Source organism: Nelumbo nucifera, chromosome 7, assembly GCF_055504915.1.
Source record: "Nelumbo nucifera cultivar China Antique chromosome 7, China Antique-T2T, whole genome shotgun sequence".
Classification (NCBI taxonomy): Eukaryota; Viridiplantae; Streptophyta; class Magnoliopsida; order Proteales; family Nelumbonaceae; genus Nelumbo; species Nelumbo nucifera.
Window position 1 is genome coordinate 56864298 of NC_142655.1, and position 15092 is coordinate 56879389.

The 15092-nt window shown below is 38.5% G+C and overlaps 1 protein-coding gene across 7 annotated transcripts in view; it reads left to right on the forward strand.

Moving 5' to 3' along the window:
* The window catches only part of EMB2247 (protein EMBRYO DEFECTIVE 2247), a 90700-nt gene that overhangs the window by 42991 nt on the left and 32617 nt on the right, over window positions 1-15092 (forward strand). For all 7 annotated transcript variants that reach the window (XM_010262338.2, XM_010262339.2, XM_010262340.2 and 4 more), the window contains 2 exons: window positions 1511-1600; window positions 13297-13408. In XM_010262338.2, coding sequence (XP_010260640.1) covers window positions 1511-1600; window positions 13297-13408 — 202 coding nt within the window. The remainder of the gene's footprint in view (window positions 1-1510; window positions 1601-13296; window positions 13409-15092) is intronic.

The window sequence follows — 15092 nt, forward strand, 5'->3', positions numbered from 1 at the left end:
GAGATGGAACCATACTAGGAGAGTTTATGATGTAGCACCTGAAGATGTACCCAATGGATTATCTTCTATGAAGAATTTCTAGCACCATTTAATCTAGTGGTAGGTGCTCATTAACCAAATTTGCCACATTATTAGAAACATGAAGAGTTGCAATGGCAAGTTCTGAGAATTGATGGAAGGGGGTTTTATTCTATTGTCAATGATCCCATGTGTTTTTCCAGATTTGTTGTCTCCAAAGGAAATTGGATCTTGGCATAATGGATAGTAGAGCAGCAATTAATGAATTTATACTAGTTCCCACTACCATGACATGATGGAGTGGCATGCCTGATATGTTACATGGTGCTTAAATCTTTTCAAATATTGATTTATAGAGTGGGTTTCATTAAATTTGTGTTTGACAAGAGATGAGTGGAAGGCAGCTTTCAATATGGAAGAGAGGATTTCTTCTTTTTGTAACTGTAGTTGTTGGGAGCACAATTGTCTTTAAAGTTTTGACTAGTTCTATAATATAATCAGCTATGGTCGCAACTACAAACAAATACCTTGTTCCAATCAAAGATCAAGATTTTGCAATGTACCAGCGCTTATCAGTAGATACGTATCGTATCAATAGGTCACTGATTCACGAAAGTCAGTGTTTCAGGGGGTAGACAATCCTTAAACAAACTTCCCTGCATAGTTTTCAAAAAAAAAAAAAAAAACTAAAAAAATATAACGTGCTGTGACAAAGTCCAATATGCCGGTACACCCCATCTGGTGTATCAGTCTGTATTGATATTTTCAACCTTGGTTCCAATTATTTGGTGTCAGTTTAACAAATCCTGTTCTACCATTGAAATTTTATCAATGGTCATGTTCTTAGTCAAATTTTACATTCTTGTGACTACTTCTTACTAACTCGATGCTTGTCTCCATTTTCAATTAGGGTCTTCTGTTCTCACTGTTTACTTCTTGCTGGTTCTCTTATTGGTCCTTTTTCATTAGGTCTAACCAACTATATCAACATTCCATCATTTTATCTTCTTTTGGGGTTAGTCTTTCTGGATGTATTTATTTCTTATTCTATCCTTGATAGTGTTGCTGCTATGCCATCTTGATATCCTTATCTCTGTTACACTTGCAGGACACATTTCGTCGTTGCCTAACACTTCGTTTGAAATGACATTGCTAGTCTGTCTGTTTTTATTGAAAATAAAAAATGTAATATCTGATTGCAATATCTTTTTTATTAATTTATCTAAGTTTCAATGTTGAAGTCTGAACAAGTTGAGGAGACTTGTATTATGGAAGATGTAGTGCCTATTATTTTGGATGGTATTGGTGTAGTTATTTTAAGTCCTTTTCTCTAGATTTGAAGCACTTAAACATTTTTCCTGTATATAATTCCTGCTATTAATCTAATAAAAAGGAAAATTAGAATGCTTGTTAAAATTTGTTTTAGATGTAACCCCCCCTCTTAATTATATGGTTCTTTACTAAGATCTTTCTTATATTATCAATATTGCAGTGCACTTTGGCCCTTCAGCACTCTTGGTTGGCCAGATACATCAGCGGATGACTTTAGGAACTTTTATCCAACAACGGTCCTTGAAACTGGGTATGTACTTGCATCCCTAGTTTTTCCTTCATTTCAACCATGACCTTTCTGTTCAAACCATGGTGAAGGATGAGATAATATTGGTTTGCTGCATGATACAACATATTTCTGTTACCTCCATCCTTTAAGTCTACTACATTTTAAATAGACCTAGGGCCCCATTTCTGCAAGTTTCAAAATTTTGCCAGCCTCCCAGGTTAGAGTTTTTCTTTTTGTTGTTGGAGTGTATTAGGAGACTGTACCTAGTCAGCCTTGGTTATGAAACTCCTTTGTCAGTTATTAATAGAAATGACATAAAATTTGTAGTTGCAATTTCTTGCAGAATTTGTAACAGTGCTACTCTATTTTAAGAAATAGTTTGTTGAGCACATTCAAGCATCATGTTTTCTGATATCTAGCTACTTGTAGTTATTGAGCTCTTGGCATCTGCATGCATTTCTACGCGTTTCTGCTTTAGTAGAAATCTTGGAAACTTTAAAGGGGCTCTAAGTTTCTTTGTCAGAATACAATGTACTCCTTTGTGTTCCTTTGTACTTCTACCTTTCATTGGCACATATTGTCTGTTAATAATGTAGCCTCTGTTTCTGCTCCTTACATGAAGTTGGTTTCAAGATATTAATAGGAAGTCAGAGTTAAAGCAGGTCTATCAATAATCCAAAAAGGAAGTAAGGTTGTCAACTGGTTGAACAGATCTGATAGAACTGACCCAATTATATAGGGCTTGGATCTGAATCATGTATCCAGTGGTAATTGGGTCCGGATTGGTTTTGGTTGTTTCAAAACAGTTAAAAGCCAAACCGACTATATATAATCAAACATATGTACATTAACAGATCAAGATACCCCCAGTCTAATCTCTTTTTCAAGTTATTTACTAATAAAAAAGGAAGTAAAACTGAACGGTGATGAGAGATCACCAAGCAAAAAAAAAAAAAAAAGCTCATAAAAGATGTACAAGAAGAAAAAAAAGTAGAAACAGGGTGATCTAGTTCAACTCAAGAAGAATCCAGATACTAACACCAAGATCTTCCTTTAAAACCCTGTCAAACTCTGGAAGAATGAGAACCCAGTCAGTAATTGTTTTCCCACAAATAAGAATGATTTGATCTCTTGTTTTCAAATTTCAGCTACAATTAATTTTTACCTTGATAATTCCTCTCATACTTTGCCTTTGAACAAAAAATTTTTTTGGCGATCTAGGTTCCACCCAACTAGCTTTAAAGAGACCAAAGAAAAGTGACAAACAAATCTAATGTAGGGCATCCAATAAACAAGTGAAGAACATTCTCCCTGCATTTTTACATAAGTAGCACCTACCGGTCAAGCGAAAGGCTCTACTCTGAATATGCCACTAGCCAAGCAAAAGTTTCCACCCCTAGAAGAATAGGGTTTCCCCCCTTTAATTCAGTTCTTTCTCCTTTGTTTCTTAGCAAGGCCTTCTATAAATATTTGACTTAAAACAAACCATTCCTGGATTTTTTCCACCATCTTGAGTCTCTCCTTTTTTACTTGCAATTCAGCTGATTGTAGTTTTGGGAGTAACTCCACACATTCCCAAATTTCCCAATCACAAAGAGATCTTTTGAATTTTGGACTCCAAGTTTCTCTGCCTTGATTAACATAAAAATTTCTCCGCAATCGAACTATTCTTCTTACCCAAATTGTATAAACATGGGCAGAGATTGCATAAAGATGCAAATCAGTCCTCAAATATTAGGTGTAAATTTGAAGATTAGAAGGAAAGGAAGAAGAGAAGTAAGAGCAGCAATGCAAGAGAAGATGGCGAAAAGAGAAGGAAGAAGAAGAAGAAATCGAATCATCTCTCCTTTCTCCTCTAACCCTTTTTTTATAAGAATTAAAGTTAAAGTAATGACAAGTATGCCCTTAAGTGGGCGGCCAGCTAGGCAGTAACATAAAGAGATTAAACAAAAAGAAATAACAGGCCCATTAACAGAGGCCCATTAGCCAACAATAAAAGAAATGATATTACAAGAGAATATACTAGGGCCCATTCGGCCCAGTCTCTTTACACTCCCCCTCAAGCTGAGCATAGATGTCAATCATGCCCAGCTTGCTTATATAGTGTGTCATTTTCCCTCTTGGAACTCCCTTGGTCAAGATATCAGCCAATTGCTCGTCTGATGTGATGAATGGCAAACAAACTTCTCCTGAGGAAACTCTTTCCCTTATAAAATGTCTATCAACCTCAATGTGCTTAGTTTTGTCATGTTGAACAGGATTATGTGCAATGCTGATAGCTGCTTGGTTGTCATAGTAGAGCATCATTGGCTTCTTGTAGTCAACCCCCAATTCTTCTAGAAGAGATCGTAGCCACAGTAATTCTGACACACCATGTGCCATTGCCCTGTATTCTGCTTCAACTGAGGATCTAGCAATTATAAATTGTTTCTTACTCCTCCATGACACAATGTTCTCAACAACCAGAGCACAATTACCTGAGGTGGATCTCCTATCATCAATACATCCTGCCCAATCAACATCAGTGAAAGCTTCCAGCTTCATGTGTCCATGTTTAGCAAATAAAATACCTTCTCTGGAGCACCTTTCAAGTAACACACCCTTTCTGCAGTAGCTAAATGAGTATCTTTGGGAGAATGCATAAATTGACTAATAACACTTACTGCATAGGAAATATCTGGCCGAGTCATGCAAAGATATAACAACTTCCCATGCAGTCTCTGAAACACCCCCTTATCAGATAAAAGCTCACCATCTGTAGTAGAAAGCTTATGATTAGGATCAATAGGAGTGGAGATTGGTTTAGCTCCAAGTTTACCAGTCTTAGCAAGGAGGTCAAGGACATATTTTTGCTGAGAAATGAAGATACCATCCTTAGATCTAGCAACTTCAATGCCCAAAAAATATCGAAGATCTCCCAAATCCTTGATCTCAAATTCTGAGTTGAGAAACCTCTTTAGTTTATTGACCTCGTGAGTGTCATTACTCGTGACCACAATATCATCAACCAGAGAGCCATTTCTCTTCAAGAACAGGGTATGATCAGATTGAGTTTATGTGTAGCCAAAGGAGACAAGAGCAACCCTAAACCTCTCAAACCAAGCCCGAGGAGGCTGTTTGAGACCATAAATAGATTTCTGTAGTTTACACACCTTGCCTTGCATTTCCTTCCCATACACCCCTGGAGGCAAAGACATATAGACCTCTTCATGCAGGTCGCCATTCAAGAAGGCATTTTTAACATGAAACTGGTGTAGGGTTCAGTCAAAAGTAGCGGCGAGAGATAACAAAATCCTGACTGAGGTCATCTTAGCGACTGGAGCAAATGTCTCAAGATAGTCAATGCCATACATTTGAGTGTAGCCCTTAGCAACCAACCTAGCCTTAAACCTCTCAATAGAGCCATCAGAGTGACATTTAATGGTAAACACCCATTTACAACACACTGGTTCCTTCCCTTTAGGCAAGTCAACAATATCCCAGGTATGGTTCTTATGCAAAGCATCCAGTTCAGCCATCATAGCATTCCTCCATTCAGGTTGAGATAAGGCTTCCGGTATGGACTTGGGTATCACATGGGAAGAAACAGATGCATGAAAAGAGTAGTAGGAAGGAGAGAGAAGGCTGTAAAACAGGTGTTTGGAGATAAATGGGTTATATACTTCCGCTTGCCCTTGCGGAGAGCAATAGGAAGGTCAAGGTCTGGGAAAGTTGTAGATGGGTCAGAAGAAGGTTGACCTGTTACCTCGGGAATGATGGGAGGAGCAAGAGGCTCTTCTGAAGGAGTGGAAACAACCTCCCCATGTCTGAATCTCTGCCTTTGGTACCACCTTTGGAGAACAGGAGGAGGAGGAATAGGAATATCGGAGGTAGGTCCAGTGGTAGAGGTGGACACCTCATGATAGGACTCGAGGAATGGGAAGAGGAACAACTGGAGGCATAGCAAAGGGCTCTTCAGATTTCTCCCCCTCAGGAGGAATGCTAAAGAAAGGAGTCAACTCAGCAAAGGTGACATCCCGAGATGCAAAACGGGTGCCACGAACTAGATCAAAGCAGCAATATCCCTTTTGTGTGGAAGCATATCCCAGAAAAACACATCTATAAGCCTTAGGTTCAAACTTGTGCTTGTGATGACTGTGAATATACACATAGCAAGTGCACCCAAAAACACTGAGAGGAAGAGAAAAGATATCTGCATCCGGGAAGAGAAGGCTAAAGGGGGTTTTAAAGTCAAGGACCCGGGAGGGCATACAGTTGATAAAAAAAGTAGTAGTAAGAACAACATCTCCCCAAAATTTTATAGGAACATGGGATGCAAACAAGAGTGATCTGGCAACTTCAACTACATGTCTGTTCTTCCTTTTTGACACCCCGTTTTGTTGTGGAGTGTAGGAACAAGAACTTTTATGAATAACCCCAAAAGTTTCAAGATAGGTGGAGACGGTTCTCTCAAAATACTCCTTTGCATTATCAGAACGGAATATTTTGATACGAGTGTTAAACTGGGTGAGGATGAGTTCATGAACTTTTTGCACAATAGCTGGTACTTCATCCCTAGATTTCATGAGATAAATCCAAGTGTAACGCGAATAGTCATCAATAAAAAGGATAAAGTACCTGTAACCCCCCATAGTTGGCAAATGATATGGCCCCCACACATCAGAGTGAACAATATGGAAAGGAGAAAGGGATCTTTTATTGCTTACTGAATAGGAATGTCTACAATGCTTTGCCAGTTCACACAACTCACAATGAAGACTCGATAAAGACACTCCCTTAAACATATCTGGAAACAAATGACTCAAAGCAGAAAATGACAAATGACCAAATCGAAAGTGACATAACAAGATTTTGTTAACAGACTCTGACAAGACTGACTCTAAGACAACTCCATGAGGTGGTCCCAAAGCTCGATCCAGTGTGTCCAACAAGTATATTCCGTTCGCCTCATGGATACTCCCAATCATCCTCTGAGTTTGCAAGTCCTGAAAAACACAATAGGTGGGAAAAAAGGTTATGCTGCAATTCATGGATTTAGTTAAGCTGCTAACAGATAAAAGGTTTGTGTTAAGTTTAGGGACATGAAGGACAGAGGATAAATAAAGGGTGTCAGAGGTCTTTATATCTCCTTTACCAGAGACGGGAGCAAGAGACCCATCAGCAAGGGATATTTTCTCTTTGCCAGAGAGAAGGTGGTATGAGCAGAAGAGATTAGACAGGCTGGTCATATGGTCTGATGCACTGGAATTAATAATCCAAGGGATTTTATGATTACCTGAAACTGAAGCATGATTTGCAGAAGCACGAATACCTGAGTGAGCAAATGATGATGAAGATGATGTGTTGTTGGAAGGGTGAGATGAAGAAACTGTAGCTTCCAAGTGATTTAGGAGCCTCCCATACTTTTCAAAATCCGCCTTCATTGCTGCCAACTGCTCAATGGTTGATTATTTCTCTTCACTCTCCTTATTTCCTCCTTCAGGTACTGTAGCAACATTAGCTGTCTTAGGCTTTCCTACCTGACTGCCCTTCTTAGAGCTGTTGTTATTCTTAAACCTATCAGGGAGATGCTCAGGATGAAGCTTTCAACAAGTGTCCTTTGTATGCCTCGGTTTCTTGCAATATTCACATATCTTCTCCTTTTTCTCAGTAGGACCCTTTGGCTTTATTCCAGCATGTGCAAAGTGTTCTGTAGGCGAACCCTGCAACTGAACTTGCCGCCTACTCTCATCACTACTTATCATAGCATATGCCTGTGAAAGAGTAACCTCATCTCTGGCCAGGATATTTTGCCTAATGATGTCAAACTCAGGGTTGAGTCTAGTGAGAAATTCAAACACCCTATTTCTCTCCACCAACTTCCTATACATTTCAACATCATTCTTACTCTCCCATACAACTGTTTCCATAACATCAATTTCTTGCCATAGGGATTTCAGTATAGAGTAGTAGATTGCTACAATCTTCTCCCCCTGTCTTAGGTTCTTCACATCAGTTTTCAACTTATATACTCTGGCTACATTCAATTTCCGTGAATAGGTTTCAGTAACATTGTCCCATATCTCCTTAGCCGAAGACATCCAGAGATAGTGTTGACTTATATGAGGTTGCATAGAATTGACCAACCATCCTATGACAGTATAGTTCTCTTGCATCCATTTTTTCAAATTCAGGGTTTGTCTCTTCGGGTTTCACTTTACTACTTGTGAGATACCCGAGTTTTCCTTTACTACAGACATAAATTCTTATAGACTGTGCCCAAGCAAGATAATTTGTCCCATCTAGCTTGATTGTGGTTACACCAGTCAAAACGGAATCTACCGAGCCAAGGCCTGAAACCGGCACTTGCTTGAACTCACTTCCGTATGGCTCCATTAATCAAACGAAAATCAAAGAACCAGAAATTTTGTCTGTATAAACTTACTTGAAGTCAAACCAATACCCAGATGCTTGAAAACTATGGTTTTACTCCGTTCAGCTATTAGGGAGAAAGAGAAGATGCAGCCGCTCCTACCAGACCTTCCCAATCTCTTCCAAACTTGAACTGCCCTCCTTTAGGAGTCACAAGACACCTCCCAAGCACAGAGCGCCACACCCAAGCTTCACCTTTACCTGTACCTTCAAAAATCTCTAATCGGCTAGGGTTTCGGGCAGCAACAGAACATCACCACTTCTTGGCAATATCTAGCCAGATTTAAACTCTCCAAACCCTCTACCAACTAGGCCAGAGATCCTCTGTACTATAGAGAACCTATCTCTCCATACACTCTCTTAACCAAGGGTGTATGGGAAAAGAAGAAAAGGAAAAGGAAGAAATAGACCTGCTCTGATACCAAGATGCAAATCAGTCCTCAATATTAGGTGTAAATTTGAAGATTAGAAGGAAAGGAAGAAGAGGAGTAAGAGCAGCAATGCAAGAGAAGAAGATGGCGAAAAGATGGAAGAAGAAGAAGAAATCGAATCATCTCTCCTTTCTCCTCTAACCCTTTTTTTATTAAGAATTAAAGTTAAAGTAATGACAAGTATGCTCTTAAGTGGGCGGCCAGGTAGGCAGTAACATAAAGAGATTAAACAAAAAGAAATAACAGGCCCATTAACAGAGGCCCATTAGCCAACAATAAAAGAAATGATATTACAAGAGAATATACTAGGGCCCATTCGGCCCAGTCTCTTTATACATAACTTTCCAAATCCTAGCTAATAATCTTCCCAAAATTTAATTGTTGAGCCATCTCCAACTCTAAAGGAAAGAAGATTAAGGAAAGCTGATTGAAAACCACATAATGCCATTCCAAACACTCACTACATAAGAGGACCTTACTTCTTTGAAATCCCACCCGAACCCAATCACCCCATATTTGGATGCCACAACCCCTCTCAATAAAGCTTCCCTCCCAAATTCCCACAAGAGTTTCCCCAAGAGCGCCTTATTAAAAGGTTTCGACTTTCTAATTCCGAAACCCCCATCATTCTTCTCCCTACAGACCCTATCCCTCTTTACTAAATGAAATTTCTTTTCAAACCCTTCGACTCTCCATTAAAATTCTTTGCATTTTTTCTATCGAATTTACCATAGAGGAAGGTACTTTTAATAATGAGATGTACTGAAGCCGAGGGTCATTAATTCGGCTGTAGAGGCTATTAGGAGCTGGATGTCTATACATTCTGAATTCAAAGATAAAACTTCTGATTATATATTGTTTTTTGAGGGTGCCCCTTTTTTGAGGTCCTCTTTTGTACTGCTACTCATTGTACACAGGACCTTTTATTACTGTAAATAATACTTTATCTTTTCTCAAAAATGAGATGTAGAACACTGGAAGATTGGAAAGCACACTTATTATAGGAGTTATCCTCCCTCCAAGTGACAAGTATCTCCCCTTCCATCCTGCCAGTCTTTGACCTATTCTATCAATAATTGGTTGCTGAGTTGGTGACACCACCAAACAACTCAAAGATTGCAAACAATCTTCTAGGAGATTCTATGAAATGTTTCATACTCCAATCATCACACTTTTCATTAGGTTGATCTTTTGCCCTTCTAGCCCCTCAAATTGTCATCTGCAAATTGGGGGTGAGTAATGGGAACTCCATTTATACCTATTTTAAAACCCTCAAATATCCTACCTCTGCTCCTTTAAGCAATAAATGTTTTAAAACTTTTTCCACCAATACAAACAGTAGGAGAGAGAAAGGATTTCCTTGTCTTTTACCCCTTGAAACTTGAAAGAAGAGGTGTAGATATTTCATTAACAAGCACTGTGAAAGACATTGAAGAGACACATAAAACATCCAACTTCCCCACCTTTTCCCAACACCCGTTCTAGACATGAAGCCCCACTCAACATGATCTTAAGCCTTTTCAATATCAAGTTTGTAGATCAATCCCTTCTTGCCAGTTTTTAATCTTGTGTCCACACATTCACATGCAATCATCACTCCATTAAGAACTTGTCTACCTTGTACAAAAGCCATTTGGGTTGGACCTACTATCTCATGCAGTATTGCTCTTAACCTTCTAGTTAAAACCTTTGCCACAATCTTGTAAGGGCTTGAAATCTAACTGATTGGTCTGAAGTCTTTCACTTTACAAGCTCCCTCCACTTTGGGAACGAGGAAAATGAATGTAGCATTTGCACTCTTCTCAATCAACTTTTCCTTCTAGAAATCATTCATCATCGCCATTACATCCCCTTCTAGGATATGCCAACAGCTTTCATAAAACAAGAGATTAAAAACATTTGGACCTGAAGCCTTGTCACCCTTCATTTTGTTCACTGCTTCCCACACTTCCACTGCATCAAACTCTCTCTCCAGTCACTGTTTAAAACCCTCCCCAATTCTTCCAAACTCCATTCTTCCCAAAAATAATAAACAGAAATTCTTTATAATGGTTAATGTAGAAATTTATAATTGCTTCCACAACTCCTTTTGGATCCTTGATAACTCTATCTTCTTCGTCCAACCTCAACACATGAAAGAAAGGTGTATTCCTTATCTCCCTCCTTTAGCCATAAAGCTCATGATTTCTGCCTCTGCATTACTTCCTCCCTATGAATTACCTCCTTTAGTTCCCCCCTTAAGAGCATCTTTTCCCTCTTTGCTTCCCTTGATAGGATGTCCCTTTCTTCCATCCTCTCCAACTCTGCCATTTTATTGAGATTTTCTGCTTTTTTATTTGAAATGTGCCCGAACACCTCCTTATTCAACACTTTAAATCCTCCCTTAAGGCCATTAGCTGCTTCGTTAGAATAAAACCTGCCCTTCCTTCAAAGTAATAACTTCTCCATCTTTCTTCAACAAAATCCAAAAAATGTGGATGCTTCAGCCGCATGTTTTCAATTTTGAAAGGCTTCAGCCAGATGATATTTGTGTTATATTATCATATTATGATATCTAAATGTGTCAATTTGACAAGTAGCTATGTTATCAAATTACTGGTTAGAAGTATAGCCGTCAATTATGATCAGGTTTTATTGGGTCCGACCTGATAGTCCCAATTACAGACCCTATAGTGTCTGGTTTAGAAATGGTTCTGCATGTAATCAGGTCTGGTTGTATTTAGTGGATTCAACACTAAGTTAAAGCATACTTTCTGATTGTATTTAGTGGATTCAAGAGGGACAGGCGAAGTGGGATTTCTTACTGATGGTAACGGCATGTGTTATTTCAGGTAAGGCTAGAATGAATTGCGTTGATAAATCTGAGAAGTATACCACAATTTTTGGACTGAGACTCAGACCAATGTGATGATGTTTCTGAACTCTAAGCCTGCTGGGAAGACTGATGATCATGGTGACTGTGATAGTGTCTTGCTGCTTCTAGAGAGAGAGAGAGCCACTATGGGCTGGTTATGAAGATAGTTAGTGGCCAACATGGGCTAGACAGAAATGAGCCAAAATAAGCCAACAATAGACCGCATTGAGTCAACGAAAACTGCCATTATGGACTGGCTTTAGGAGTTGATCCAATAATGTCCCACGTCAGGCCCATAGTGGGTCAACAAAGACGAAAATGCCTCAATGAACTTCTTCCTTTTTCTTTGTTTTTGTTCCTGAAATGGGTCTCTATGGGCCAGATTGAAGAAGAGCAGCAGGGCTATCAAAAATTGTGTCTGAACACATTTGACTGGTGTGAACCAGATTGACTAGTCTGAATTGGTCCAACTGGGTTAATCATTTCTTCAAAAACACTTGTAGTGACAGCAGGGCCCATCCAGATTTGATATCATAGAGCTCATAAACATAACGCCATTCATAGTGACAGTGTACAACCTCCAATAATCAGCACAAAATATGGATCAACCAGTGCTGGGACATCTCAACCATGAAAAACTTTGAAACCAATATATTGAAAACATGTTCACCACTCTGGATGATTTGGATGAATGAAACAACCTTTGAGAAGGCTTTCGAGTCACCAGTAGCATCCATGAAGACGAGAAATGCCAGCGTTTGGAACTTGATCATTACACCTCACTTTCCTGTTTAATAATGGAATGCATACGATGACTTGATGCATACACAAGCAAATGAAAATAGAGCATAAGGCTTTAGAGCTGCACCAAATATTAGAAATCAATTAAATGATGAAGCACATTCTGGTCCAAAAAGGCAAAAACAAAACATTATACTCAAATCCAAGATAAGTTGGCGATCCGACAGCAGCGGAAGTGAGAGACTGACAAGCACACACTATTACAGATAACTCTGTTAATGATGATAGATGGTTCGGTTCATGTTTTCAATAGTATGAATGACCATCTTCATAGATAGTCGGGACAAGCTGCAAATTGAGGAAACCCAACTGTAATGGATATTGGCTTGGTCTGCTAACTCCAGGTTCGTTGGTAGTGATGGGAAATTCAAAAAATCTGGAATGAAAAATTAACAGATGTGATGAAGGTGTGTTTTTCTGGCAATGGAACTGTTCAGTAAGACCTTTAATGGTGATAGGAAAAAGACAGACCAACCTGTTATAGATGTTGGAGAATGATAAAGGTGAGGAATTTTTATGCAGTACCAAGTAAATGACCATGATATTTTCACATATGAGCAGAATAGGTCCTTTTGGACACAGGCACATCAAAGTGAATATTAGTGGGTGGTGGTATACGATAGAATGATTGAATTGGATAGAGAAAACAGAGGAGAAGTACCTCTATCATTAGACACAAGAAAATAAAACTATGAAGTAAACCTGAAGGAAGTGAGACAAAATAAAGAGTGGACCTATTGGGTGGCAAAGGTGCTGGCCTCCCGCTGGAAGAGTAGGAGCTAGCTGAACGACTTCTAGGCCTGATCTACCTTATGCTCCGATACCATGTTTGATTTCAGAGGATGGGAAGTATTGTATTGCTAAATCTAATAAATACATCACACAATTTATAGACTGAGAGACTTAGAGACCAAATTAAATCAAAGCTCCATCTTAAACTAATCACAAACCATCCCAAACTCTATTGTAACAACCTTTATCTTATCAATAGGACCCAAAACTTATCTCAATTCCCTAGCAGCATGTCAAGTTTATTTTCTTTATAATGGATATGATTTTATTGGTGTTGATTTTTATTTTTTCCAGCTAGTCAATTGCATAATGGCATGGGGAAATTATTTGTCTAATTATTTGGTTGAATAATGCTTTGATGCCTCCCTTTCATAGTTCAATTTTATTTTATGTAAAGTTGTCTTTAACATGTTCTATTATTTGGACAGGCATGACATTTTATTCTTTTGGGTGGCACGGATGATAATGATGGGGATCGAGTTCACAGGGACTGTTCCCTTTTCTAATGTTTATTTGCATGGACTCATCCGGGACTCTCAAGTAAATAATTAAATAAGTGTTTTGAAAATATAAAGAGCTAATAATTGATTGTGATTTAGGAGTACTTTAGTTGTAAGTTGTTACTTTATGTATTTGTGTTCTATGTTTTCTATTTACTAGGTGCATGGTTCTTGAACTGTATTAATGATTTGGTTTTGCTTTACTTACGAAGCATGATAATCATTTAGAACCATTTAGCAACTTATCTAAAAATCAGGGAGCAGAAATCATTGTAGTTGTAATTGTATCTTGCTCCATAATTGGACATGTTATTGATGGCTTTGTTTTTTGTAGTCTGTTGTAATGTTGTAATTCTGCTAGTATGTAGCTGCAGGGGGTATTTTTTGTCTTTTCCATTTTTTTTTTTAATTCCAATCACTTGTTATCTCCTTGTCTGCTTTTGAGATTAATCTATTAAGCACATCTGTCACCAGTGTATGAAGGCAACGGGAGAGAGGATCACCTTGTCTTAAATCCTTGTAGGCTGAAAAAAAACAAACCCGTCACCACTCCATTAACTAACACAGAGTAATGAATTGAATTGAGGCTGCCAAAAACCCTATTACACCATCTTTCCCCAATCCCAACTCCTAAGTACCTCTAAAAGGAAACTCCAATCCAACTTACAAGCAACAAATCTCCTCATTCCTTCACACGCATTGGTTATTAGAATCTGATCGGCTGTTCGCCTTCCTTGTACAAAGTCTCCTTGAGCATGACTAATAAGAGACAGGAGAACCACTTTAATTCTCAAAGACATCTTTGTCAAGATTTTATAAATACTTGTCACCAAAATAATGGGCTTGAAATCTTTAGGGTGTTTAGCATCAATCATTTTAGGAACAAGAGCTTGGAAATTCTAAGCAAGGCTTTTGTCACCAAGGGTTCCTAGCCTAACATAATAAGATAGTGGTCAAAGGTAACTCTAAGCAAGGCTTTTTTCACCAAGCCCCTCCAAAGGCTTTTGTCACCACACATTATTTCTACAAACAAATTCAGAAATAGTAGTAGAAAGTAAACACAAAGAAATTTGTAAAGCCTGTGGTTTCTTGAACTCCAAAGTAAACAGTCAGCCCAACGTATGCCCTTTCCTCCTCACCTTCTGTACTAGTCCTGAATCAAACATCCATCATGAGAAAAAGAAACCCATGTGAAAGCTACTTTTCCTAATTTAGGGCCATTCCTACAACCCTAGAACTAGCTTAAACCTATGTGAAAGCTAACCTATGGTTGATAGTTTCTCTATTGGTAAAGGCTGCATATATAAGCTCCAAAATTTCCCAAGGGATGATCCATGAACCTTAAGAGCATTCCCAAGCCTTCCCCAAATCACTATCATCATCTGAGCCTTGTCCTAATTATATGGTATCAGCTACGTGGATCTCTTTTACCATTCCATTATGTGGTCTGCCCAAAAACAGAGGATATAGGTAAGGAGTAAGGACAAATAAAATAAAAAATGCAGAACTGATTTGGGATGAGATTAGAAGAGAAGAGGAGAAGATGGAAGAAAATGGGGCTGTGGCAGAGAGGAAGAGAAAACTAACTAGTTCTAAGCCTCTAACTGCCACCCCTCTTTTATTACAAAGTCTGAAGTACCCCTACTTAAGTAATAAATAAAAGTGAAATAAAAAAGGTAAAAAGACTCTTATACCCTGCAACCTAATACAATTAAGAAACTAGA